General features: G+C 41.4%; 1 protein-coding gene across 9 annotated transcripts in view; it reads left to right on the top strand.

The window, feature by feature from the left end:
• The window catches only part of RFX1 (regulatory factor X1), a 66794-nt gene extending 39592 nt beyond the window's left edge, over positions 1 to 27202 (top strand). For 5 of the 9 annotated variants that reach the window (XM_087925884.1, XM_087925881.1, XM_087925883.1 and 2 more), the window contains 16 exons: positions 4802 to 4897; positions 5353 to 5724; positions 7320 to 7414; positions 7936 to 8374; positions 11338 to 11519; positions 12583 to 12702; positions 13111 to 13226; positions 13493 to 13611; positions 13817 to 13926; positions 14268 to 14419; positions 14714 to 14811; positions 15777 to 15926; positions 16820 to 17028; positions 17164 to 17317; positions 18302 to 18347; positions 22683 to 27202. In XM_087925884.1, the coding sequence (XP_087782010.1) occupies positions 4802 to 4897; positions 5353 to 5724; positions 7320 to 7414; positions 7936 to 8374; positions 11338 to 11519; positions 12583 to 12702; positions 13111 to 13226; positions 13493 to 13611; positions 13817 to 13926; positions 14268 to 14419; positions 14714 to 14811; positions 15777 to 15926; positions 16820 to 17028; positions 17164 to 17317; positions 18302 to 18347; positions 22683 to 22849 (2625 nt within the window). In that variant the 3' untranslated portion in view covers positions 22850 to 27202. The remainder of the gene's footprint in view (positions 1 to 4801; positions 4898 to 5352; positions 5725 to 7319; positions 7415 to 7935; positions 8375 to 11337; positions 11520 to 12582; positions 12703 to 13110; positions 13227 to 13492; positions 13612 to 13816; positions 13927 to 14267; positions 14420 to 14713; positions 14812 to 15776; positions 15927 to 16819; positions 17029 to 17163; positions 17318 to 18301; positions 18348 to 22682) is intronic. The other 4 variants (XM_026711558.2, XM_026711554.2, XM_026711557.2 and 1 more) reach the window with 3 other exon arrangements.
• Positions 27203 to 27226: the final 24 nt, after the last annotated feature.

Genomic DNA, 27226 nt, shown 5'->3' with positions numbered 1-27226 from the left:
CTTTCTCCTCCTGGAGTTGAGATGAGAACCCTATATTGGGATTGGTCCAGAAAAGGGGAACAAAGCAGGAGGATCAAAGGCACTTTTTCCAAAAAAGCAAGTGGACTTTTTTTGAAAAAAAATTACTTCTCATCCAAGAAGCTTCTTCAGTTCTGAATGAATGAAAGGGAATGGAAGGATTTATGTTCTTTGCAGTCATCTTTAAAGAAGATAACCCTGCCAGTCAGTTATAACTGAAGAAGCTTCTTGGATGAGAAGCAAAACGTTTTCAAAGAAAAAAAGCAGGAAAGTTGCCTTTTGGAAAAAGCACTTTTGAGACAACCATGACCTGGAGGTTTGAGACAAAGAGGGGGGTGACAAAGAGGGGTGATGTAGCAGTAGCAATTCTCCATCTCTCATCCTCCTTTTTTGCTTTATATTTCTATATCCCCACTGCAAGGGTAAAGCATAGGCTAAATCCACAGATACGCTACCAAGTAAGAGAGAGCCACCAGATTTCCCACCCATGGGACATACAAATCAGATACCACTCCCAACACAAGTCAGACAGGGAGGAGTTGGAGTTGTCCCTAGATCAGGAAGTCTGCCACTATTCAGACTTCCCAGAAGCCAGAATTTCCAGAATTATTCAAAACTATTCAAAAAGTCTGCAATATCTGAAATAATTACATCTGTGCTCCCAAGCATCACCCACTGGACCTATTCAAGTAGCAAGCGTCCCCCACTCCTCATTTTTCCCTTACCATAAGACCTTTAACAAAATCCTCAAGGCGCAGTTGGATGAGAGGGGGAGTCACTGGCTACACCTTCCGAATAAGCATCCTTAGACCTACTCGAGATGCTTTTTACTTGATATTCCCATGACAGCTCTTGTCTCAAAAGCCAGAATAAAGAAAGGGAAAATACCCCCCAAACACTTGGAGAATAGAAGGATAGAGTTTCTGTGGTGCAGGTCACAAAAAACTTTAGCTTTAGCAATAAAGTCTTTGCCACAACCATCTTCTCTAGAACCTCAATCTTAGCTCATCCCCCTCCTTGCCCTCCAAGAAAATAAGGAACTTAGAGGATGAACAAGCTGGCCATTCATGTTGGATGTTAACTCTATTCTTCATATATATGGCATCTCTTCAGCACCCCCAATAGCCCAAAGAATCCAGAAGGGATCCCAGTGAGAGTGAGGAATTGTCACAAGTACTGATTCTCAGAAGCCCTATTTAATGGCAAGGGCATATGCCCCCTCACCAAGTCTAGTTCCCTACAGATGTCAATCCAGTTCACTACAAACCTCAGCCTAATAATCCAGGGATAGATGGAAGTGGAAGCCCAAAGCAACATAAATTTCCTGGAGGCTATGCACAACACACCTTGTTCTGAGCATGCTCCAGGCTTTCTTAAAAAGCCAGGAAGCTCTTAGCCTATATCATGGGACTAAAGTCAACATCAGGAGAAAGGGAGTTAGAAATAAAGGGAGAAGAGGTAGCCAAACTCATATGCTAGGTCAAGAAAAATGTAGCATATCTCATGGCAAAATACCCCCAGGGAATCGACAACACAACAGCAAACTTGCTCAGCCACAAAGACTTGAACCTTACCAAATTATGATCTCAATACCAAGACATTTGGACAAATAGTTTCAATCTTTTGGGGGGATGGGGGTGGTGGAGAGCAATGGATGTCCTAGTAAATCTAGTGATTCAAAAGATGGAGCCGTTTATCTCATACTCTCCAAACTAGGGAGCAAGGGTAACAAATCTCTTTATCACCTCTTGGTCCAAAGATTTACTGTATCTCTTCCACCAATTTCTGCTAATGCCTGGGCTCCTGAAACTGATGTAGAGCTTCTAATTGCCTATCCTGTCTTTCTATTCAAATCTAGTCAACCTCTCAACATCTCAGTCATGGATCCTGTTGGCCTCACCCAACCTACTAACCTAGATTCTCAGTCATCTTGGGAGGTCATAGTTGTCTCAAAAGTGCTTTTTCAAAAGGCAACTGGACTGTTTTTTGAGGAAGAAGAAGAAAATGTTTTGCTTCCAGCCACAATTGATGAAGCGTCTTGAATGAGAAGTGAAACATCTTCTTCTTTCTTAAAAAACAATACAGGTGCTTTTTGAAAAAGCACATTTGAGACAGATCCCAGCTGCTTACAACTATAGATCTGGAGACTGAACAGGGTTAACTTGCCATCCTAGGATTTAATAACATAACCATTAAAGGTAATCCTTGATTTATAGCTACAATGGGAACCAGAATGCCTGTTACTAAATGATGTGGCTGTTAAGTGAGCCACACCTGATTTTATTATCTTTATTGCTACATGTATTGCTACACTTCTTGTTAAGTGAATCACTGTGGCTGTTAAATAAAACATGCAGTCATTAAGTGAATCCAGCTTCTTTATTGACTTTGCTAATTGGAAGCCCCCTGGAAAGTCACAAGTGGCCCTGGGATGCTGCAACCATTGTAAATATATGTGGATGGTAAAGCACCCAAATGTTGATCATGGATGTTACGATGGTCATAAGTAAAAAGACTGATTGTAACTTACTTTTTTGAGTTTCATCATAACTCCAAATGGTTGCTAAATGAATGGTTGTAAGTCAAGGACTAGACTACCTATAATTCCAAAGAGGTTGCACACTCTTATGTATGTACTCATATGTCAGGTTTTCTGAAGACAGCCTGAGGAAGGGAATCTCATCAACATCAGCCTCTACTACTCAAGTCCTCATTTTTTACTAAAAGATTTCAGAGATGGACTATAATCAAGCTATCTGCACAGACTGGTGTCATAGTAGTAACTGTGAACGGGATCTTGGAGTCCCAGTGGACAATCACTTAAATATGAGCCAACACAGTTCTAGGCTGCATTAACAGAGGGATAGAATCACGATCACGTGAAGTGTTAGTACCCCTTTATAATGCCTTGGTAAGACCACACTTGGAATACTGCATCCAGTTTTGGTCGCCAGGGTGTAAAAAAGATGCTGAGACTCTGGAAAGAATGCAGAGAAGAGCAACAAAGATGATTAGGGATCTGGAGGCTAAAACAAATGAAGAGCAGTTGCTGGAATTGGGCATGTCTAATTTAATGAAAAGAAGGACTAGGAGTGACATGATATCTCAGGGGCTGCCCCAAAGAAGAGGGAGTCAAGCTATTCTCCAAAACACCTGAAGGCAGGACAAAAACCAATGGATGGAAACTAATCAAGGAGAGAAGCAACTTAGAACTAAGGAGAAATTTCCTGAGAGAACAACTTGCCTCCAGTAGTTGTGAATGCTCCAACACTGGAAGTTTCTAAGAAAAGATTGGACAATAATTTGTCTGAAATGGTATCGGGTTTCCTGCCCAAGCAAGAATAGAATAGAATAACTCGATTAGAATGGACTAGAATAACTCGATTATTCTGTTATTCAAACCAAGGCACACTCCTCAGTCCTGACATCAATGATGAAGATGGCCATCTTCATATCAAGAAATTCCAAAGGAAAGACTCATTGATAGTACTATTTATGATCTGCCACAATCTGTCATGGAACATCCAGCTAGTTTTTCAAGCCCTAATATGAACACTATTCAAGCCCATGCACAATGTAGCCATTAAACACTTAACATGGGGAGGGCATTCATAATTGCCCTAAAAATAGGTTCATTGTTGGTCAAGAAAGAGTGCTGTATCATCCATTCCTTTATTCTGAAGATCAGTTTTGTCTTCCGCTTGGACTTCCTTCTGTCCTAGCTACAAAACCCCAGTAGAGGAACATTGGCACAAACTGCACATCGAATGGAGTTGTCAAGCTCTAGCTGAGAAGGAGTTCGGAGTCTCTGACAGTTTCTTAATGACCATGTAATATTCCATCTTGACTGCACCAATTGTAGTCTGGTGAAGTAAGTTTACACCAAATAAGCATAAAAATTCAGAATAATCATGCCCTACCGGAAGAACAATTCATCCCACTAGAAAAGTAATCATTTTATCCACTTTCAACAGAAATCTGTAGAATTGCTACATGATCTTCTGTGATTTAATTCTCCTATGCAGAAAACTGTTCTGAGCAAAAATTAGAGACCTTCCAGATATAAATCCATCTTCAGGATGTTTATTCCCACTGTTTATTCCCACCTGGTTTTACTACAGAAAAATGGTTCATTTTGAGTTTTCATGAAGGTCCTTTTTCTACTCTGAAAGCAGGATATTGAACCCACCCAGACCAATGTCTGGGGAACTTGCAGACAAATTACCAGGGCCCCAATACATCTGAGCAATTTCTCAGCGATATCTTTACCTTACTCTTCCTTTTTAAAAATGTGCTTCTTTGGAGTTTTCTTCTGGATTGTTACTCTACTACTGGGGGTGGAATTAGTTTCTCCAAAAGGAAGCACATTAGAATCTAACTCCGCTTCCTGAACAAGTGAGAGGGACTGTTGTAGAATGCCCTATCACTAGTTTAGAAAAAGGACTTTCATGGAAAATCTAATGAATCCTTCTAGGTCTTAGTAGCTGCCTGTATGAGTGTATGTGCATGTATATGCGCACACATACTAGAGTCCGTTTTTGATTGCCAGTGACTGCCTGGGCTAGTCCCTGCAGTTTTCTTGGCAAAGTTTTTGAGCATTGATTTGCCCTTTCCTCCTTCCTAGGGTTGAGAGAACGGGGCTGATCCAAGTTTATGCAACTGGCTTCATGTCTAAGCAGAAGTAGAACTAATGGTCTCACAGTTTCTAGCCAGATGCCTGAGCCATTAGACCAAACTAGGTCCCAAAGTACACTAATGGACTCTGGTGTATTTCATTCCACAGAGATCTGTTGTGCAGACAACTCCCACAACTCCCAAAGCAGGTACAGTGCAACAACTGGCAGTGCAAGGGCTCCAACAGGTTCATGTTACCCAAGAGGTAAGTGTTTTGTCTTCTGCTCTTGGGTTGGCCTGCATTTCCGTTTCCTGTATCCTGTAGCCACGCAGGTTTTCTGCCTTCTGAGCTAGGTAACTAATGTCAGAAATGTTAATGCCCTGCCTTTAATCCTCCTGCAAAAATGCTCCCATTTATTTCATTCAAGTGATCCTAATATTCCCGATCCAGGATCAGTCTACCTTGTCCTCCACCTTTCTCTCGTGGCTGTGGTTTGTAGCCATCCAGAGATTCCTGCCACTGACCTCTGTACTTGCCCAAATAGTGAAGTGGATAAAGACCCTGAGCTGTGACAGTTTCTTGGTCTGAAGGTCCCTTTTGCTTTATAGACGATAGAATAGCCAGAGTACTGGGACCTTCTGTCCTCAGTCTCAACCTTTACGTTCTTGTTTCTTTTTCCTTTAGCTCTGATTGCTTTAGTCTTTCTGTTTATTGTCTAGAATGCAGACAGTGGTCCTTCTAAGAGCAGTCAGCAGGAGCAGCAGCAGGAGCAACAAGGAATACAGCAAAGCCTCTCCCTAGAATGCAGCAGCAGCAGCAGCAGCAGCAGCAGCAGTGCAGCCCAGCTGACCAGCTGCTGTTTACCTGGCCCGGAGCACAGGCTCCACTACATGCACTCACTAGATTCTGCCTCGGAGCAGTGGGTGGAGCTGGTCCGCATGCTTCCTCAGCCACTCCTCCTACCACAACAGAAGGTGGTGATAGAGCAGCTACCATTCCTCTCCTCTCATCACTCCAGCCCTGACCAGAGAGTCAAGATTCAGAGAGTCCCTCAGGTGCTAGTGTTTGGAACAGCAGCTACAGCACTTAAAGTAGGTCCAGCAAAGGGCAAGAACCGAGATCCAAGAATAGCAAGCCCTGTGCACACCACTTCTTAAGCAACAGAAAACAGAGCAAACTAGCGTCATTCCCTTCTCTGTGCTTCCAAAGGACTCTCATCTTAATCATTGGTGGTGGTCAAACAGCAATTTTTCCCTTCTCCCATATCCTGCCAGAGGAGTTGAAATTCTTGGACCTCTTTAGGCTTAGAGTTGATTTTGCTTTACATAAATAAGGGGTAAATATAGGAATCTTAAGGCATCTGAGAGAGAGAATTGTTAGAAATGTGATGGCCTAGGACAGGGGTGTCAAACTGGATTTCTTCACGGACAGGATCAGCATTGTACTTCTCCTTAGTGGGCCGGTGGAGGCAGGGAGACAGGACAGATGTCTCCTGCAGCACGTGTTCCCCCACCACCACCATTTTGGCTGGAAGAGTGCTGCAGGAGGCCGTCAGGACCAAAAATGGAGCACAGGGGTGCTGCGTGCTTCCCCCATGCCCCGCTTTGGCTGCCAGAGGCACCACGGGCTGGTCCTTTGCTATTTCCAGGTCGGCTCCACAGGCCAGATTTAAGCACCCCGTGGACCAGATGCGGCCCGCAGGCCTTGAGTTTGACACCCCTGGCCTAGAGAAAAGGCCCTAGGGGTTTTCTTAATTTATCCATTTCCGACTTTCACATCTTTATAAGCCACCATAAGTCACTGGCACAGTGGTTAGAATGTAGTATTTCAGGCTGAATCTGCCCACTGCCGGCAGTTTGATTCTCACCGGCTCAAAGTTGACTCAGCCTTCAATCCTTCCAAGGTGGATAAAATAAGGACCCAGATTGTTGGAGGCAATATGCTGACTCTAAACCACTTTAAAAAGTGCTGTCAAGCACTATGAAGCGGTATATAAGTTTAAGTGCCAATTTCATTTTGGTAGACATGGAACTTAAAATGTAGGTTTGAATAGCTAATCAGGATTTCAGCCTGGGTTTGTGAACAAGGTTCCGTCTAAGGAAGCAAAATACTGAAATACTAATCATAAAAAAGATTTTCTTATAGTTAAAAAAAACAACACTGAACATCTTTGTAAAGGGTCATTTTGCACATGATGGAGGTGTAAACCTAGTACAATCAACTGCAGTCAACTACAGTTCTGAATAATGGTATGGTGTATTGTTATTGGAGTTGCAATACTATACTTCCAAGAGTACTTGCATTTTTTACTATACAGTAGCTCTGTGCTTTGACGTATGGGAAAATTTGCTTTGCCTTGCATTCCTTTCTTAATGATTGTAATGCTGAACTTATTTTGTCTAATCAGAGGACATACGGTGTCTTTCACTTACACAAAGAATTCTTATTCCATAGAAATTCTGGGATGAGGATTAGCCTTTGATCAGAGAATCCATGATAACTGAATGTCTGAGTACAGGATAAAAGCAATGCACATGTGTGGAAGAAAAATAAATAGTAGCCCAGTCGTGCTTTAGATAAGTCTATTGTGGGCTGCGGGCGTGGGGAGGGAAAGGGACAGCAAACACGGCCTTACTTCTTAATCTCAGTTTGGTTTTCCTTTCCTTCCTGCTGCTTATGTGCTCAGGTCCAGCAGCTTCAGCAGGTCCCTGTGCAGCATGTCTATCCTAATCAGGTTCAGTATGTGGAAGGAGGAGATGCTAGCTACACAGCAAGTACCATGTGAGTATAAGGAAGTCGGACTTATCCTGCCTCTGCAATCCTGTTAGCCTGAGCCTAATGATTTCATTGGCCAGATTCAGGGTGCCAAAGCCACTGCTCCCGAAAATGGCACGCACTAGTTTTTCACACAATGGCAAAATGTTTCCATGTTGGGTCTAAACCAACAAATTCCGTATTATTTCTAAGCAAGCTGGAACTGAAAATATTTTAAGGAACAATCTTATGCTACCTTCAACATCCGTTGATTTATTGTGCCCCAGTTGTATCTGATAGGTTGGGGTAGGCTGGGATAGGAGTGCTCTTAATGTGCCAGAGAAAACCTGGCAGGAACAGGATGCCTGGTATGCAATGATTGGTATTGTTACAGAAACTTTTAAAAGAATAAATCTATTGCCAGCGTTGTCCTCCTCTGCGTCTGTCATACAATTCTGGATATATGTAGTTGAAATTTTCTCCTCTAGGTTGCTGTTTTTCCCCTAATATGTGTATGTTTTTATTTGACTGTGTTTCTTCCATTTCAGACGCTCCAACACTTACCCTTATACAGAAACACCTCTCTATACTCAAAACACTGGAGCAAATTACTATGAATCCCAAAACACCCCGACGCAGGTCTCCAGTCCAGCAACCTCACAAACAGTGGCCAGCAGTGGCTCTGTACCTATGTATGTTTCTGGAGGACAAATCATAGCCAATCCGAATGGAAGCAGCAGTACAGCAGCAGGAGGAGGAGGAGGAGGAGGGGGAGGAGGAGGAGGAGGAGCACCAGCAGCAGCAGGAAATGGTGCTGGTGGTGGCAGCACTGCTGGTGGAGGTAGCAGTGGTGGTGGAGGAGGAGGAGGAGGAGGAGGAGCAGCTGGTGGCAGCAGCAGCACAGGGACCTATGTGATTCAAGGAGGTTACATGCTGGGAAGTTCAAGCCAGTCCTATTCACACACCACCCGTGCCTCTCCTGCAACAGTAAGTTTTCCACTGAAATATTAGCATATTGATTCAAAGGAACTGGAACTTTCTTTTCTTCTTTCTACTCTTATTAACGCGGTGATATTCTATGCCTATCTTTTGGAAAAGCCATGTTTTTGGGGCAGACTGCTGTAAAAGACAGCTTAGTGTACTCCCATCACTAGTCTCCCTGAAAAAGATGCAACTGTAAGGGTGTTGGGCTATTGTTAGGTTACACCCTCAACTCTCAAAAAAAGAGTAAGCTATCCAGAGTCATTTAGGCGAGATGAGTGGCCATACAAATTGAATAAATAAATGAACAAAGTTATGGATAGCACATTATGCTAACTGGATATATATTTTGAATATACTCCTAAAGTTTGCCTACAATCTCTCACTAATGAGATTTTAATAGTGTATTTTTTTTTAATTCCTCAAAATCAAGAGAATTTTTAATTCCTTAAAGTTAATTTCCCCACAAAACCCCAATAAATGGCATAAAACCACAGTTTTTCTAGCTGATTTAAACACTCTGGCAACTTCTCATAAGATTTCTTCTGTTAAAGGAGATTCTGTTTTTCTTTGTTATTCTCAGTGAATTTCTTTGAATTTTATTTTTGGAGGTAATGGAAGGTGCTGCTGCTGTTGGTAGGTTTTTCTGTTGCACAGTTCTGTGGTCGTCTTGGGAATTTACGTATGGTGTCTCCCGTTGGGAGATTTTATTTTACAAAAACCAAAGTTATAACAGCCAAAGATTCTGAATCTGTTTTTAATCTCCCAATGGATTCTTGGGGGAAGCAAGACAATGCAAGAAGAATAAGGGTAACATTTTTGTGCCTGCTGATTATAGCTCAGATTTCATGCATTTTTCTTTTAGGCCACAAGGGGGATATGATGACTTAATTGTTAGAATTATTTTTTTACCTAATTTTCATTACATAAGAACTGAAAACTATCCCAAAGGTACTTTTTTTCCTTTTTCCTTTTCAAAAGATAACTGGGCTTTCTTGGTTTGTGTCTGGCTGCAGAACTTTTTCCCATTCAATTAACAAGAATGAACTTCTGAACACCAAACGTATCAAAAGGAATCCTTTATTGAGATGAGACAATTCATGTAGGGGTTAAAAGCAGCGTCTAAGGTCTCTCAGGCATGCAGAGATAGATAAGGGAGTTTAAAACCCCTCCCCTTATCTTGATGTGTATTTAGTAAAACAAAGAGCCAACATGTTAATTCCCCCCCACCCCCTTTTTAGAGGATGCATCTTTTTCAGGACGCATCTCACTGTGGAATGTTTATGGTCTCTTCATCTCCTGGCTGCCTCTCTCAGAGGTGATAGGTTCCGGCCATCTGGGTTTCATCTCTCCATTGTATCATATGTAGGTTATACAAATTGGATATAAGATTAAATATATTCAGGTTACATCAAGAAGGATTTCTTTATCAGTCTCTCTCCCCCCCTTTTTCTTCTTCCATTGAAGAAATGACAGATACATGGATCTGATAGTTTGTTTTTTTAAAAAAAATTTCACTTCTCATCCAAGAAGCTTCTTCAATTCTAACTAACTGCCGGGGAAAGGATTCATATAGCTCACTATTGATGATGACTGGATGACTTTAAAGAATATAAATATAATACATTCCATTCTTAACCAGTTAGAACTGAAGACATTTCATGGATGAGAAGCAAAACATTTTCAAAGGGGAAAAAAATCAAGAAAGTCCAGTTGCCTTTTGGGGAAAAAAAGCACATTTGGGACAACAATGACCTAGATCAGGGGTCGCCAACCATTTGGACCTCAGGGACCACCAAACTCATAATTTTAAAGCCCAGGGACCAAACCGGTTCTGTGGGTGTGGCCTAATTTGTGGGTGTGGCTTGATGGTCATGTGACTGGCTAGGCATGGCTTGTATGTAAATATTATAAATATTTATATAAAATATTGATTTTTTTTTATAAAAAAGAGCAACTTTTACCCAAAATCAGGCAAAGCAGGGAGGCAGATTGGGTTGCTCACAGAATCATTCAGTGATCTATCTATCTGCCATCAGCTTTCTCAGTCTCTCAAATTTGCTTGCCGTGAGTCTGCACTGAATTTGTTTGCAAGCAAACCTTCAGTCCTAAGGGAGGTTCAGCTGTACTTAAAAGCAGAGCCGAAGATCTAAAGACTAGCAAGAAGGCAAGAAATTCAACCATTTCCTGCTTCCTAGCTAATTTAAATCTCCCACAGCTGATGGAAAAATAGCAATTTAGCAGACAAGTTTGCTGAGTAAGGAGTAAGTGGGCAGGGAGGGTTCCCGCGGGCCATGTGGGCAGTACAGCCTTGTGTTTCTGCGCAGCCTGGATTAATTGCTTTGGGGGGTGCTCTGAGGGTGAGATTTCTCTGCGGCCCACCAAAATTTTCTCATGGCCCACCAGTGGGCCGTGGCCCATTGGTTGGCAATCACTGACCTAGATGATTGAGAATCTCCATAAAATTGAAAAGTATATAAAATGCTTACTCTCTTCTCTGTCTGCCTCTCTTTAGAACCATTATAATTCATAAATCATATTGATTTCCCAAATGACATTGATTAAATGTGCATAGAAAGAAAATATCAAACCTATCAACATCCATAGAAAGACAAATATACTAAAACATACTCAAAAAGAGCAAGGAACAGTTAAGAGTAGTAGAGGCAGGCAAAATGGAAAGTTATTTTGATGGAAATAAAGTTTGCTTTGGAAGTGAGTGGATAGCAAATCAAAATAAAATAATAAATTTTTGGCTGAAACTGAAAGAATATTGAGAAAGTTATTTGGGATTAGTCAGAACTGGCCAGGGTGGTGGAGTTCAGGGTGTAGGAGTGCAGGGCAGCCCAAAGGGCAGAAATGAGGGGGGGGAGGGGGGGATGGGTAGAAGTGGGAGCTGGAGCAAGAAATGTTAAAGGCTTGGGAGGCAACTTGAAGGACTTGTCAATTGCACTCCTGTTGCTTTGTAGGTCCAGTGGCTGCTGGATAACTATGAGACCGCTGAGGGTGTGAGCCTTCCTCGCAGTACCTTGTACTGCCATTACCTCCTGCATTGTCAAGAGCAAAAACTGGAGCCAGTCAACGCAGCATCTTTTGGAAAGCTGATCCGCTCAGTGTTTATGGGACTCCGAACTCGCCGGCTTGGAACCAGGTAAAAAGATGGAAGGCATGACTTCCCCATATAAGAAAAAAAATAATGACGCATTAAATTTGTGTTTCGGTTTTTATACGGGTAACTATTAAGAGGACACATATTGAAGCAAGTATTTGTTTTGGGAGGAACTGGATTAGTTATAAAACATGGATTTTATGTAATGTTGGGGAATAATACTAGGTAGCTTCCCAAAACATGATTAATCAGATAAACCTAGCAGCTGCCTTACACAGTACAACCTAATTGGTTTACTTTTGAATTCTTTATTACTGTATGCCTTAGCTTTGTATGTGACCCACTATTATTTAATCAGTTTATAGTATTTTATGCTAGGTCAGAAATAGTTTAATTCAGTAGCTAGTTCTGTTCTGTGAACAGAATTGGTGTTTCCTAAAGCCTCCAAGGCTGAAGAGATGCAGATTCAAATCTCATTCCAGTCATGAACTCACTAGACAGCATGGCATGAATAATAACAGCACCTTTTTGGAATGTTTACAATACTTCATAAACTTATACTGAATCAGTGGTCCCCAATTTTTAGCACTCTTGGAATTTTGTGAAAAAGTTAATGGTACTATCAAAGAATGGCTACCTTACAGTATATATATTTCCATAATGATCACATGATACTACTTTTACAGAAGGGCAAGCTGGTAAGGCCAGAAAAAAATTACTTGTCCAAGATCTTGAATTCAGGATAGATGATTAATTTGAACCTCACCCCTTGCCAGCTCCTTAGGATACTAGTTTTTATTCTGTATTTTTTTCTTGGGGATCATCCTAGTCTTTCACTCCAGATTTTCTCTCTTCCTAATCTAAAAACACTGTAAATGTGAGAGGTTTTTTTCTTCTTCTTATCTATGTAAGCTACCTTGCAAGCTTCCCCTATTCATAATACTGTTCTAACTTGCTGGTTCCTTCCCAAACTGGCTAGAATGTGTTCATGTTGTTTTTCCATTCTATCAAGTTTATTTGGCAGGACAGACAATTTCCCCAAAGTGCAGGTTTGTTACGGTCTAAGCAATTTATATACAGGCTTCTATTGTCATTTTTCTTTCAGAGGGAATTCTAAATACCACTATTATGGGTTGCGCATCAAAGCCAATTCTCCATTGCTGCGGCTCATGGAGGACCAGCAACATCTGGCCATGAGGCAACAGCCTTTTTCTCAGAAGCAACGGTAGGAGATTGTGCAGGAAAAGTGCAGAGTTCAGTGACAGAGGACATTTGTGAAGATACTTGTCTAAACTTGCCCACAGCCCTAGAAATGTAATATAGGGCCAATTGGATTGGTGGTATAAAATGATTCTCCAGATTTCTGTTGGAACTTTTAAGTTTTTCTGCTGTCTGATTTTATGGTAACCTCCATGATTTGTCTTTGAAAGTTCCCGATTAGTACTTTTTCCTACCTTTTTATTTAAATTTTGTGCAATCTCAGAAGAATTTCCTTTCTACCTACATCCAGTTTTGGATACAGTTTTGGTAGGGCACCACTGCATACCCATCCTGATATCATGCGTGCTCCAATCCTTTTCTCACTATTACTCTGCTCCGAAATGTCTTGACTCTGAGTTACTTTGTCTTTTAGGCTCAAATCCATTCAGAAAATGGAGGGCATGACCAATGGAGTAGCTGTAGGGCAGCAGCAGGCCTCGGGGCTATCTGATATCAGTGCCCAAGTGCAACAATACCAGCAGTTCTTAGGTAAGAATGAGACTTGGGACATTGAGATCTCTGATTAGGAGGCAGAAGAGAATATGCAGAATATGGCTGTCTTTGCAGTATTTCTGTGGTGGTAAAACAGTAGGCATTAGGGCTCCAGCTTTCCACTTATTTCAAGAAAATAAAATCCTAGTGGAAATGAAACCCAAAATTTCACTTGCAGTTTCACTTGCAAATGATAGAAAAGTGTGGCTGTTCGTTAGACTTTAGTTAACCTTATTGGACTGGCTTTTCCTTCCTCTTTGCAGATGCTTCTCGCAGCTTGCCTGACTTCACAGAGTTGGACTTACAAGGGAAGAATCTCCCTGAGGGTGTTGGGGCTGAAGATGTGAAGGCTTTCCAGTTGCTGTATCGAGAACATTGTGAGGTATGTCAGGGATCATACTGGAAAGCAAAATGAGGCACTAAAGCACAATATTTTAACTGATCCTTTTTTACAATCAATTTTGGGAGTGATTTGGCTTAAATCTGTTGAATGAACTTGGTTGTGGGGTTCACGGGTTTAACTTTAGCTTTTCCATTGCAAGAAGTAACATATGCAGTGTATGTATACAATTGCTATTTCTCTGCAGGCTATTGTCGATGTGATGGTAAACCTCCAGTTCACACTGGTAGAGACACTCTGGAAGACTTTTTGGAGGTATAATTTGAACCAGCCCAGTGAAACCACCCCTATTGTTATGTGAGTATTACTGCAAAGTTGGTCATTTCTTCCCCATGAGTGTAATGTGGCCTATTCAATTTACAGCCCTCTTTTTCCAGAAATGTTAACTGCAACCTTTAACCAACAAAAGGTACCTAAAGATATTAGTGGATTCCATTATGAAAAGATTGTTGTCGGGGCAAATAAAACATTAACTTTGAAAGGACTAGGAAACAATTTTTCCTACTCATTGATTATTCCTTGAATAGTGAAGTCCTTAGTGAAGAATTAAAGGGAGACATGCTGGCTTCTGAGAAAATGAGCTGTAATTTTGTGGTGATTTTTTTTTTTAATTGGCATATGTATGTTTGATGTTTTAGCCATGATGAAGCAGAAAAACGTCTCCCAAAGAGCTGCTTGGTGATTCTGTCTAAGTATGAGCCTGTTCTCAAATGGACTAAAGACTGTGACAACTTGCTATACCAGGGTCTGGTAGAGGTCCTCATCCCAGAAGTGCTTCGGCCCATTCCGAGTAAGCTTATTGTACACAGCTCATGTTTTCAGCCAATATTGGATTATGATAAATTTAGAGCAACCAGTGGTGGGTGGAGAAGTTTCCGCTCTTGGAAAGGCTTGTTCCTGAAACTTCGGCTTTCTCTTACCGTGGGCTTAATAACATTCTGTGTTAAGCGTTCTGTGACTGGTGGGGTAACAGTCTTGTTTAGTATAAAGGGATGCAGTTAGATCAACTGTTGATCCATAACTACGACTTTGAAAGTGCCTATTTTAGAGCAAAATTATTGTTGTGGTTCCAATTCTGCTCCAGGTGCCTTGACACAAGCAATCCGAAACTTTGCAAAAAGTTTGGAGAGCTGGTTGACAAATGCTATGATGAATATTCCAGAAGAGATGGTCCGAGTGAAGGTGAGCGAAAGAGCACAAAGTTGTGGATCATCTTCTTCTTCTTCTTCTTCTTCTTCTTCTTCTTCTTCTTCTTCTTCTTCTTCTTCTTCTTCTTCTTCTTCTTCTTCTTCCTCTTCTTCTTCTTCTTCTTCTTCTTCTTCCTCTTCCTCTTCCTCTTCCTCTTCCTCTTCCTCTTCCTCTTCCTCCTCTTCTTCCCACTCTAACCACTGTACCACCATGGCTCATAATAATAACAAAATCATAAATAAAGTAATAATAAAATAAAAACAAAACCATACCAGGTAAGCTTCATAATTAACTCTCAGCAAAGGCAAAAGGCAGGCTTTATCACACCCCCAGACACAGAATCAAATTTTAAGACCAGCAGGATTGGGGCTAACATGATCTCAGGTGGAATGATGTTCCAGAATGCTTGCCATGGCAAAAAGTTCCTCCTCCTGAGTCCCACCAGCCAATACTACTTAGTTGAAAGTTAGTTGGAACAGGCCTCTCCTACTGGTGGATGGGTAGAAACAATTGGGGTGACACAGTCCCAAGCCATGAAGGGCTTTAAAGATAACTACCGGTACCTTGAATCTCACCAGAAGCACACTGGAAACCAACACAGTTCACAGAGCAGTGGTATCACATGCACCCAAACCCCAAAGACTTTAATTGCCTGCACTGTCATATTCTGCACCAGCTGAGGCTTCCAAACATTCTTCAAGGGCAGCCCCATGAAGTGCACGTTGTAATGATCCAGTCTGGAGATCAGAAGAGCATGAGTAATTATGAATTTCCTTCCGCCCCCACAAAAAAAAATCCAAGAATGGGCACAACTGCTACACAATCCAAATCTATGAAAGGCCCTCCTAGCCATGGCTACCACTGTGGTTACTTTGCAACTGTTCTCTGAACTCCTTAGTTCCTTCTCACCAAGCAGAATGGTGAGAAAAAGGTTATGTCATTTGTGTTTTCTTTCCCAGGTGGCTGCAGCAAGTGCCTTTGCCCAGACCCTGCGACGTTACACTTCTCTAAACCATCTTGCCCAGGCTGCCCGGGCTGTTTTACAGAATACAGCTCAAATTAATCAGATGCTAAGTGATCTCAACCGGGTTGATTTTGCTAATGTCCAGGTAACCATCTATATCGTTATGCCCTAGTTTGGCCCTGCTGGTTTTTTTCTTCCTTTTCCATTTACCAGCTAGAAACTAAAAGTGTTTCATTTTCTTGTTGACTCAGATGACCAGGGTGCTATTTATCGCAAAGCTTTTTTGTCAGTTATTTTTGGTGAACTAAGTAGCCAATATGGGAATTGCTTCAAATACAGACATAAGAAGGTTTAGTTTACTATGCCCATCTGGGTTAGCATTCTTTTTTTAAAAAAATGAAAAAAAGTATTTACCTCACTAATCGCATAATCAAAGTTGTTTTCTCAGTCACTTTTTACAGTGTTTGTACCCCTGAGTGACTTTTAGAAGAGTAAAAACCAGGCCACCCATGCTGCCAGCTTTATAAACTGACAAATCTATTACAGAAGGAAAGGGAAAAGCAGATAATTCAGGCACCTGTTCTTAATGTTTAATTTCCCATCCTGTAATGGACCAGTTATAATAGGAAGGGCCTACTCAAAAAGGCTCAAATGACTTCCAGAGCAGAGGGATCAGTTGTTCTTCCTCATAGGGCAGCGGGTAGCCTGATTGACCCCTGTGAGGAGAGGAGGAAAGATCCTCAGTCCCACAAATCATTTTAGAAAATCTAGAGTTAGTGAGCCATTGGATCTTTTTCATGGTTCACCTTTTAAGCAGAGAAAACATATTTCATAATGGCTCATGATGTATTATTTGCTTTTTAGTACCAAGTTACTTTGGCTGCTCTGTTTCCACAATGTTTTAATTTTTTTAAGCCAGGTTTTAATTTTTTTAAGCTTCAGATTGGTCATTGGCTTATCCATAGAGAGAGAGAGAGAGAGCATGTATGTGCAGCAATTGCATTGAAGAATTTTCTTTTTCTCTTTGGTCCTCCAAAGGAACAGGCCTCATGGGTGTGCCGGTGTGAGGACCGTGTGGTACAGCGGCTCGAACAAGACTTCAAAATGACTCTGCAGCAGCAGAACTCTCTGGAGCAGTGGGCAGTGTGGCTGGATGGTGTAGTCAGCCAGGTCCTAAAACCCTACCATGGCAGCCCCAGCTTTCCCAAAGCTGCCAAACATTTTCTCCTCAAGTGGTCCTTCTATAGGTAGGTGAGAAACTACCTGGAAGGTGAGAAGCAGGTGTTAGACACACTCTTTGGCACCAAAGCTGTGACTTAATTAACAAGCCATGGTGTGCTACCTCAATGATATGTGCAGCACTGGGCTACTTCTCTTTCCAGCTCCATGGTGATTCGGGACTTGACCCTGAGAAGTGCAGCCAGTTTTGGCTCCTTTCATCTCATCCGCCTCCTCTATGATGAATATATGTACTACCTGATAGAACATCGTGTAGCTCAGGCCAAGGGTGTGACTCCTATAGCTGTCATGGGAGAGGTAGGTCTTGTGGCTGTTGAACGTAAGAATGACTTGCTGGCAGAAAGTGTTCTGCAAATTCTGATTATCCTAATGAAAGAAATACTTTTTCCCTATATTTGATTACCGTATTTGCCGGCGTATAAGAAGACTTTTTTGCCCTGAAAAACATGCCTCCAAGTGGGGGTGGGGGTCGTCTTATACGCTGGGTGCACTTCAGTTGGGATAGACATAGCTGCCCATAGTGGCCTTCCGATGCTCGCCCACCTCATTCTACAAACCGTCCAGTATCACACGGTATCCAGCATGGCCACGGCGGGTCATCAGCGTGGCTGCGGTGAGCATCAGCAGCGAGACAGGGGTGCCAGCCTTTTCGGCGTGACCGGCCCATTCTGCTCGGTGGGAAGCAGTGGCGCTCCGGCCCGCCCCTTGTCTACGCAGAGCTCGCACATGCGCACTTGCGCACTAGTGCTGGTGAGTGGAAATGTTGGGGGCTCGTCTTATACGCCCAGTCGTCTTATACGCCCAGTCGTCTTATACGCCGGCAAATACGGTATATGAAGTTTTTGTATATATTCAGCTGGCTTATAAATCTGATTTATAGCTGAATATAGACCAAAACGCCATATAATCAGGAGCATCAGTTCTTCTGTTCTGATAGGGTTTTTTTTGTAGTAGTTCTGAACTTCAAATGGTTTGATTAATAGGAGATGCCAAGTTAACTCAGACTGGGTCTCCACTGTCATTTTTCCTAAACCCAAAATAGAGTTATAGATGTGAAACCATATATAATTACGCATGCTTTATCGTCAATGGAATCTCCTATGCAGGACATTCAGGAACAGCAAGTTATCAAGGTAAATTCATATGACTATATTCTGGATAAAAAATAAGTGTTATGTTTGTTTATGCAGCTCTGTGTGTTCCTACATCTCTCCCTTACACAAACTTGTCTCACTGTAGAGAACATAATTGCTTATCCATGTTTTTTGTTTCCTTTTTAAGTTTGCAAATCTGGCAAGTTCCTTGAACCCTTTGGACCCTGATAAAGGTACTGTCCAGCACTTTAAGGAGTTAATCGTTTTAAGGGGTTACTTCTTAGAATGTTAGATTGTTTGGAATTATTATTCCCTCCTTTAGAAATGGGAGTCAGTATTGCTTCTTCCATTTGTATGAAAAAATGGTCCAGGGGGCATGTTTAGATGTTTGCTGCTATGCCTGATTCAGATTCTGCTCCAGTACAAGTTAGTTGTCTAGGGTTAGGCTCTTGATACCAGGAGTAAAAAAGGAAGACTGTTTATGGCAGAGAGGTATCCATGAAGTTTCATGTAATGAACAGCGAGAATCCATGTCAGCTAAGTTTGAGAATGCTGCCTAGGTAGCATGCAAAACATCTAGACTTCAGTGCTGTATTTTGGGGTGGTCTGCATTTACCTCATACCTTATTTCCTGGAAAGCTTTACAGTGCTGAATGAGTCCTCCTGTTGTCCATGGGCAAGTCTAGCTCATAGGATGAAATTAAGGGTTATCTGCACATCTGGGAGATGTCATGATTTTAAACTCAGCACAGAGAGTGAAATAAAAGAGATGTATTTTTAATGCTTCTGTTCAGGCTTAGATTCAGTCCAAATAAGATGGATTATCTGTTGATTCAGAGGCGACTGATTCCAGGATTGTGCTATCTTTGAATCTTGATAGGGTTGCATTCTTCTGGAAGAAGTAGGTTTGCAATCGGAGGGATCCCCTGGACATGGCTTCTGCTTGGGGTGACATTTCTCAGTGGCAGTGGCAACACTGGGGCAGAAGTCAAGCCTGGGGGCAGTGCAGCTGGCTGAGACTGCTGAAGGCCCAGGCCTTGCAGTGCTCTCTGGGGTATCTTGTCCATTGAGATAAAAATGACCATCTCTAGATTGGAAATTAGATTAAGATATAATAATTTAATTGATTTTGACACTGATTTTGTACGGTTTTATATTTACATTTGTAAGCTGCCTATAGTCTTGTTAGGCTTGGTGGCGGACAGTTTAAATAAATCACCTAAAGATCTTGCCAAGCGTTGGTTATCCCATATAAGAACTAGTGAGACGTTAACAATCTTTAGCTAGGGCATTAATGTTTTGAGAAAAAGTAAGCGAGTTTTATTTCTGTGTCCGCATGTATGTGTGTATAAAAATTTAAAAAAATGGGGGAATTTGCAGGAGACGGCACATGGGCTACTGGCTAGGTTCCGGCTGGCAAAGTAGAAGCAGCTGGGACTCACCGCTCTGTTCTTCATGCCGGGGTGCACCGCGTTTCCTGCTGTGCCAGAGTGGAGGTAGTTGCCCAGGCAAATCCCTCAGATGCATTCGAAAAGCAGAGGCCGCTAGTTTTCAGCACAAAAAGCCTGCAGCCGCTGCCTCTTTTTTTCAGCACAAGAAGCCTCCAGCCAGCTGGCAAAGAGGCATCAGCTGGGAGGCTTCTCGCACCAAAAAAAAAAGGCAGTGGCTGAAGGCACCTTGCAACAAGCGAGATGCAGGCTGGCAGGGAGCCCAGTGGCTTTCAGCCCTGCTTGCCATCCCTGGCAGCCTGCCTCAGGAGGAAAGTAAGATCGCGGTCATGGACGACGAAAGAGGCCGTCGTAGGGAAGGAAGCGAGGAGATTAAAGGCCGGGGCCTCTGAAGGAGGGGAAACTGGGTAATGCATCATGCTTAAGGGAGAGCGGGAGGCGGCTCCAGGGCCAGCCCAGAGCCAGGGAATCATGCATTCCCCAGCTGAGGCAGATGGCGGCTCCAGGGCCTCGAGGAATAGCACGTCCCTGGGGCCCTGGCCCCCAACCCAAGGTGAAGGGTGAGTAGGCGGCATGCATTGCATACCTTTGGTGAGCTGAGCTGACGAGGCATCAGCAAGGCAACTGGCAAGGCAATTAGCTGGGCCACGTGGCGAAGGCAACATACATATATATGAATGTATGTGTATGTATATGTATATGTATACATAGGGCAGGGCTGGGCGGGGCAAGCATCAAGCAGCCGGAAAAAGTGAACGAGCATCGATTTGAGCAGCTGAAAGGGGCGAGCGAGTGGCAACGGGCCACCGGGTCAGGGGTGTGGCCAGCCAGAAGTCGCTACCGGTTTGGCAACTCAGGCCAAATCATTGCTACTGGTTCTCCGGAACCGGTGTGACCTGGCTGAATACCACCACTGGTTCTCCTGAGTGCTAATCCTTGTTACTCAGTCCACTGAATAAAAGCAAAATGATTGTGTACAATTTTAAAAAAACAGCAAATGTAAAAGGAAAATACAAATTCTCACCCTCCAGGGCTTAAAAATATGGGTTTCCTATATCTTTAGAAATAATTCCCAAAGATTTCGGCTTCAGTTAATCTTTCTCCTCTTGCTTGCCTTGAAAACAAAAAACGTGACTCTGAAAATTGTCTGTTTACTAGAGTGTAAGTTTGCACAGAATCATAGAGTCATAAAGACATGGCAGCTGCCAAATGCTTGAATTTTGATCAGGTCACCCTGGGGATGCTGCAGCAGTTGCAAGCCTAAAAACTGCTCATAAATCACTTTTTCAGTTCCTTTGTAACGTCAAATGGTCACTAAATGAATAGTTGTAAATCAAGGACTACCTATAATGTAAAACTGCCTCTGAATTTCTGGAAGTTGACTTTATATCGCCAGCCTTCCACAAATTATCCATGTTTCTGTTTTCCTGAAGAACAGGAGAAAAGCCTAGCCGGGTGTGGCTGGGGATGTTATCTAAGCATTAAACACGAGGAACATCATACAACAACAAAACTCAGAGAGGAAGAGCACCTCTGAGGTTTATTTCTTCAAGCCCATAATATCCAAGTGTTGTTACCCTTCAACCTTTTTAAGGGATGGTAGTGAAGCAGGAACAATAGAATAAACAGAATAAATCCCTTTTCTTAGTTCCGGATCCATGCAACACATGCAGGCTATCTGCTCCAAAGCTGTTGGGGGAATGCCTCCTCCCATACATACCTTATTTTGTCTAAGACTGAAAGGGATAAGGCCACCTCCCTTGGAGGCCTGCATTCGTTTTGGGTGGAACTACTGTAGGAAAACTAGGGGAAAAAATTTCATTTCTCGTGAGGCCTCCAAGGAGAAGCTAGACCATGCTTGGCTCTTTCTTATGGATATTCATTGTATAGTAAAGACCGCTCTCTTTAAGAAGACTTTAAATGACACATTTTCAGTCAGTTTCATTAACAATCTACTTGAATTCAGTTTTTGAGGGCAGGGGGCTGTTATTGAGACGAGGTGAATTCTTAATGTTATTTTATGGCATTTATTGTTTTAATTTTTTTGTGAATGTGTTTTCTTTCTGCTACAGCTTAGAATTTTACTCTCATTGATGGTGTTATTAATATGGATTTTGCTAGCAAGACAGAGTAAAAATCATTTAAAATAGTATTAAAAACACTAGTAAAAGTCAATTGATTTTACTTAAAAATAATATTTTAAATTTATTACTGATTTTAGACATACAAAGAATGAATATATGGGCAGCATTCAGCAACCTGATTGTTATAGCCAAAGAATCGGTTTTAGTCTAGAATACTCAGAATAATAAATGGCAGCTTGTAATAAAAAAGCAGTGGCATTTTAATTGTGATATCAAGAATACACCGTCACCCATTTAACTTATAAATATTTTAGAATAGGGAATTACTTCAAGTGAATTAATACACCTGTTAAAAGTAGCATAATTATTAAAAATCAGAGAATCAGGATAGGATAATTCACGGTTTATATTTTTATGAATTATTTGTATGAAATCAAGGCACATTACTACAAATTTTTACTAACAAGATATTGTAACAGTGAAAATGCATTTTTGTGATTTATTGTGCTTTAATTTGCACAAATAATAATTTTGCATCAAAGCTTTATAAACATTAAAAGCTGTATTGTATTGTAATGCAAGAGAGGGGAGTGGGAATAAAAAATCCAAAATAAAACTTATAGAGTCCAGTATAATACAGGAGCTTACTCTCTTAGCCCATTTTGTGGTTAAGAGATTGTTGACTAGTCAGCAAGTCAAAATGTCTGGCCCTTAATTTAGACCAAAGGGTTAATAATTTTTGTCTTCTGATTCCTAAGTGTAGTGAGCAAGGTAGGAGTAATTTCACCCCTCATGTCACATATTCAGAGGTTTCCCTCTACAGAAATGAGCCAGTGTTGTAGGCCTCAGATCTAGGCATTTGGACAGTTTGGGGCCAACCTATATCTCTATGGCTGAAGGAATACTTAGTTTTGAGATGATTGCTTGGTAACGGATTGCCTCTAAGAAAATAAAATTTCAATGCCTCATCGTTCAGGGTCTAACTTGGCTGGCTTTGTGTCTCCAATTGATATCACTGCTTTTTCTTTTGAATTAGATGAAGAAGAGGAAGAAGAGGAGGAGAGCGACGAGGAGATGCCTCAAGAATTGTCTCTTAGCTCTAATGAATCCAGCAGCCTAACAGCCGAGCCGATGGAGCCACCCTCGAAACTGGCACGGACAGATTCACGGGGCATCTTTGTGCAAGCACTGCCTTCCAGTTAAAGAGGGATAAAGGAGGGACTGACTACTAAGTGGCCAGCAGGAAGTCAGGGTGCATCTTGCACTGCGTTGCGCTGCCCTGCGATAAAGATGTGCTGTTCCCTGTCTCCGAGTGGTATGCAATGCGCTTTCATTTCGTCCTGTCCCTGGCCTACCTGTACCCAATACAAACCAAGTAACATCCCAGCAACACTCCCCCTAAAAGCCTGCCTGGTAGCACTGGGGGGTTCTTGGTTAGTGGGCTGGTCATGGTTTCACTGATTGGGTCAGTTTCTTTTTTTGACTACCTCCTTGATTACCATAGGTAGTCTGAAACTGGCTTAAGCCATGACCCCTTCACCCTGGGCTGATTTTTGAAGGGAATTTATACCAAGCATGGTCCCAGATTATGCTGCTGAGAATGCATAAAACCCATGCTTTGAGATTATAAAACTGGCCCAAGTTTACCAAGGGCCTAGCCTTTTCTGCCTTTTGGCAGAAGTATGATATGCAGAGCCTCTGGCACACCTGAGTTGGTTGAGTCATTGAAACTGATTCTTGGTGAGTCATTCCATCCACTAGTTGGATCAGGTTGAATGTCATTATATTGTGGGAAACTCCTGGTGTCTGCCTGTTCCTTGATGCTAAGCATCTGTCTTAAGGCTGCTGGAGTCTGGATTTCCAGAAGCTTGGACAGTGATGGTAAATGCTTGGGGATAGGGCAGGAATTTGCAAGAATTAATCCAGCTTGAGTGAAAAGTTTGTGTAATAATCAACATTGAATTCTTGAAGCTTTCTGTGGCAGTGGCTGAATTTATAAGTGGATTTCTCAGTGCAGTATATGCAACTGGGCTTTCAGCTATTCAATGGTGCGATGTTATTTGGAATAGGGCAGCATACACTCTGTGTAGCTGTAATTGTATCCAAGTTTGGTTTGCCATAGATGTATACATAATGTTCATTACTAGGACAAATGCCATCTGCTGTACCCGTCTTTGACCCAGCAAAATTCTGGCTTTCTTTTTAGAGGAAAAAAAAAAAGGAGATTTCAGCATCATGGTTTCAGTTGATAAATCTCAAAATTGTGTCTGCCACTCTAGATTTTCTAATAGAGTTCATTCTAATTCTTCAGTTGTCCAGTGCTAATTTCTCTTGGACAATTTATCCGAAGCCCACTGTTATGTTAAAAAAAATTCAGCCTCACCTTAAATGTCTAAATTTATGGATGCTTAATGTACATTTGAAGTTCTGCTGCAAGGTTTTTTCTGTTTCTACTTTCCCCCTACTTTTTGGGAGCAGGGTGGCAAGCAGGAGTAACGTTCTATTCGTGTGCGTTTTTATCATCCCCGAATACAGTTTTTGTATGCAGCTTTCAGACTCTTGGTGCTTCTCCTGATGATTATGATACACTTGCAACTTTTAGCCAAATTCTGCAATTACCTGAGACATGTCATGAAATCCTACACTATCAGTGTGAAGCCAGCCTAAGTGAGCCATTTTTTGAACTCTGCTAGCACATCAAACATAACTAACTCAACCTGTTTTGCTAATATCTTTTATTTTTCAAGCCTTACATTGTAAAGCTAGTGGCACTAAAAGTACATTTAGCCTTGGCAGATGCTGGGGCTTCATTGACCAAGAAACAGTGTTTAGAAACATTCACCTCACTGTTGACTTCTTAAGGCCATTACAGTGCTGCTGATTGAAGTGGGGTTAATTCTTTTTCAAGTGCTTGTAATCCAAAGATTGCCTGCTATACAGGAATAAGCTAGAAAGTGGGTATAGGAACTGCTACAATCTACACCACTATGGAACAGGGTGCTTACTCATCTCAGCCTAAACTTCTATTAGCCCACCATTACCTTATTGCAGAATAACTAGAACAGAATGCAACAGAAACTCTACTGGTCGAAACAATACACAGACATTTCATTGTCAACTTGCTGAGAAACAGGAAGCCAAATGGACCAGAAAATGATTGGGGTATAAATGCATACAAAACCATAAGCAAGGATCAGCAATGCAGATTTCCTTCCTATTTGAGAAGGGATAACACAAATGGTCATTATAAATCAACTGGATTCATAGTTCACCAATTGAAATTGTTTTGACTTTACAGCTATTTAGAATTGAGCATGAAGACTTGGGTTCAATTAGCAGCAAAAGCTATTTTATTTTGCAGCTGGGCAAAATTACTAGTGCCATTCTTCACTTTTTGACTAAATCTTAAAGATTAGGTAAGGTGTACGCATCTGTGAAAATAATTTGTTGTGTGCTTTCTAAAGAACTTATTTAAAGAACCCTAAATAGCCAATGATTTTTGAATCCAAATTAATACTACTGTAATATTCCCCTGCAGGAGTCTTTTAACTATGTGAAATATCTGTAGGCTTTTAAATAATACAGATGGGCAGGAGTAAGCGGTCAAAAGAATATCTTCTTAGATTTTAACCATGCTATCCATTTAGCCCAGGCTTCCATGCAAAAGCGCTCAGTCTGATAAACCAGAAGTTAGCCTGACTTAACCTAAATTCCCTGAGCAAGAAAATAAGCCTATGAAGAGTACATACTGCAGACAAAAGGCCTCTCTCTACTTGCTATTCCTCCTTAGAACACCTCTCCACAGTGGAAACCATAAAGAAAGAAACCCATTTTTAAAGTATCTTTATTTCCATCTTCAGCTAAAAGGCAAGGAGCTGATCTGATCCAGCTGCTTCTAGTCCAGGATAAGCTCCAATGAAATAAATGCAGCTTCCTTAGCTGCAGGTGACATTAGAGCACCAGGATCATATATTTTGGGGTTTTAGTCATCACATTTGTTCTGTCCAATTTCTTTTGCTACAGCAAGTCAAATGTGTTTCAGGCACTGAACATAAACTTATTACCTTGTAGTCCCTTAAATATGTAAGCCTAACAAAGCTATTTCTAGCATAAAACTGTCTTTAACATAGTTGTGAAGTGGCACAATCTTGAAAAGGAGTAAATAGAAAGAAAACATAAAAAGTTTTGGACCTTTCTGCTTTGCTCCTGAAGCAAAATGCTGCCTTCGAGGAAATTTTTTGCACATAAAGCACCTCTTAGTTTTGAATTACAGTATAGATAGTATTTGCAAGATGCAAGTGAGAAAGAAATATTCTCCCTTCCCTGCCTTTATTAGAGGTGCCAGAGCCAATATCCCCTTGTATAAGAACCCAGTCTTTCAGAGAAGCACCTTAATTCCCCTATCTGGCTCAACTATCATTTTCATAAACAATTTGCAGCACGTCGTATCGATGGTTTTACAGTTTGTTTCTTGTGGCATACTTAAAATTTCAATTCCATTGTCCTGGACATATGCATACCTTGGTTTGTTGGATGTACAAGTATATCCATCAGTGAATAGTATGTTTCGTGCCCCAACAGGATAACCAATGATATCTACAAGGACAAGCATTAATCAGGTTTTGAGAAATAGATTCCTCTGTTCCAGCATTTCCCCCAGTCCTTGCTCTCCGAAATGTATGCAGATTGACATTTAGCTTTATGACAGTCCCAATTCTGGTAAAGAAATGGATCTAATTGTTCACAAAAATCTTGCTTCTGTGAGCTAGCTATTCTCTCTATAAACTGCATAATGCTGGATCCACCAATCACACAAGACCAACAACACGAATAAGCTTACCTTTGTATTCAGTTGCTGCCTTACACAACAAAATCCTTTCTCTCTGAACCAGAATTATCTCCATTCACTAAGCAAATTGGCTGCAGAGCAGCTAGGAACAGTTGTTAGCAAACCCAAGTCAGTCTGGATTCTACAGATTGCAGAAATACTTGCTGAGTATATTTAGTAGCCCACACAAACCAGTCCTGTTCCCTCTCTGTGCTAGTAACTAAGCAAACAGATCCGATTACTTGCTACTCTAGTGAAAGTAATCACTCTTCTGGTTTGTAACTGAATATTAGATATTCTAGTTTTAAACAAAAATATCTGTGCTTTTCTATGTAATAACTAATTCTTGTTCTATAAACCACCTAAATATTGTGAGATTGGTGAAGATAAATTACTTGATATTTTTGGGTTTTTCAACCATCATGGCCTTATTTGTTCAATTTTTCCAGTGTTTTAAACCTGTGATATAGATGTTTATTGCAAAATCTACATATTGTATAAAATATATATTTTGTGTCAATCTTTTGTGCGGCGGCAACAGCAGCAGCTTTAGCTGTTTTATAGACTTCAAGTGGAGTCTGAAGAGCTTTGTAGGTGTCCCGGGTCCATGAGATGGGCAGTGCCTGTGGTCAGATGATGTATGTCTGTGTAGTCTAGAGTGCAACAGCTGTTTTCTACCTTTTGTAGTTCTTTCTTAAGAAATAAATTCAGCCGTGTTCTTTGCCTAGGATGCTGCTTGCTTACTCTTGCAA

Source organism: Pseudonaja textilis, chromosome 2, assembly GCF_049901715.1.
Source record: "Pseudonaja textilis isolate UNSWEBS1 chromosome 2, rPseTex1.2, whole genome shotgun sequence".
Lineage (NCBI taxonomy): Eukaryota > Metazoa > Chordata > Lepidosauria > Squamata > Elapidae > Pseudonaja > Pseudonaja textilis.
The sequence above is the reverse complement of the archived record's forward strand: the minus strand, read 5'-3'. Positions and strand labels throughout refer to the sequence as shown.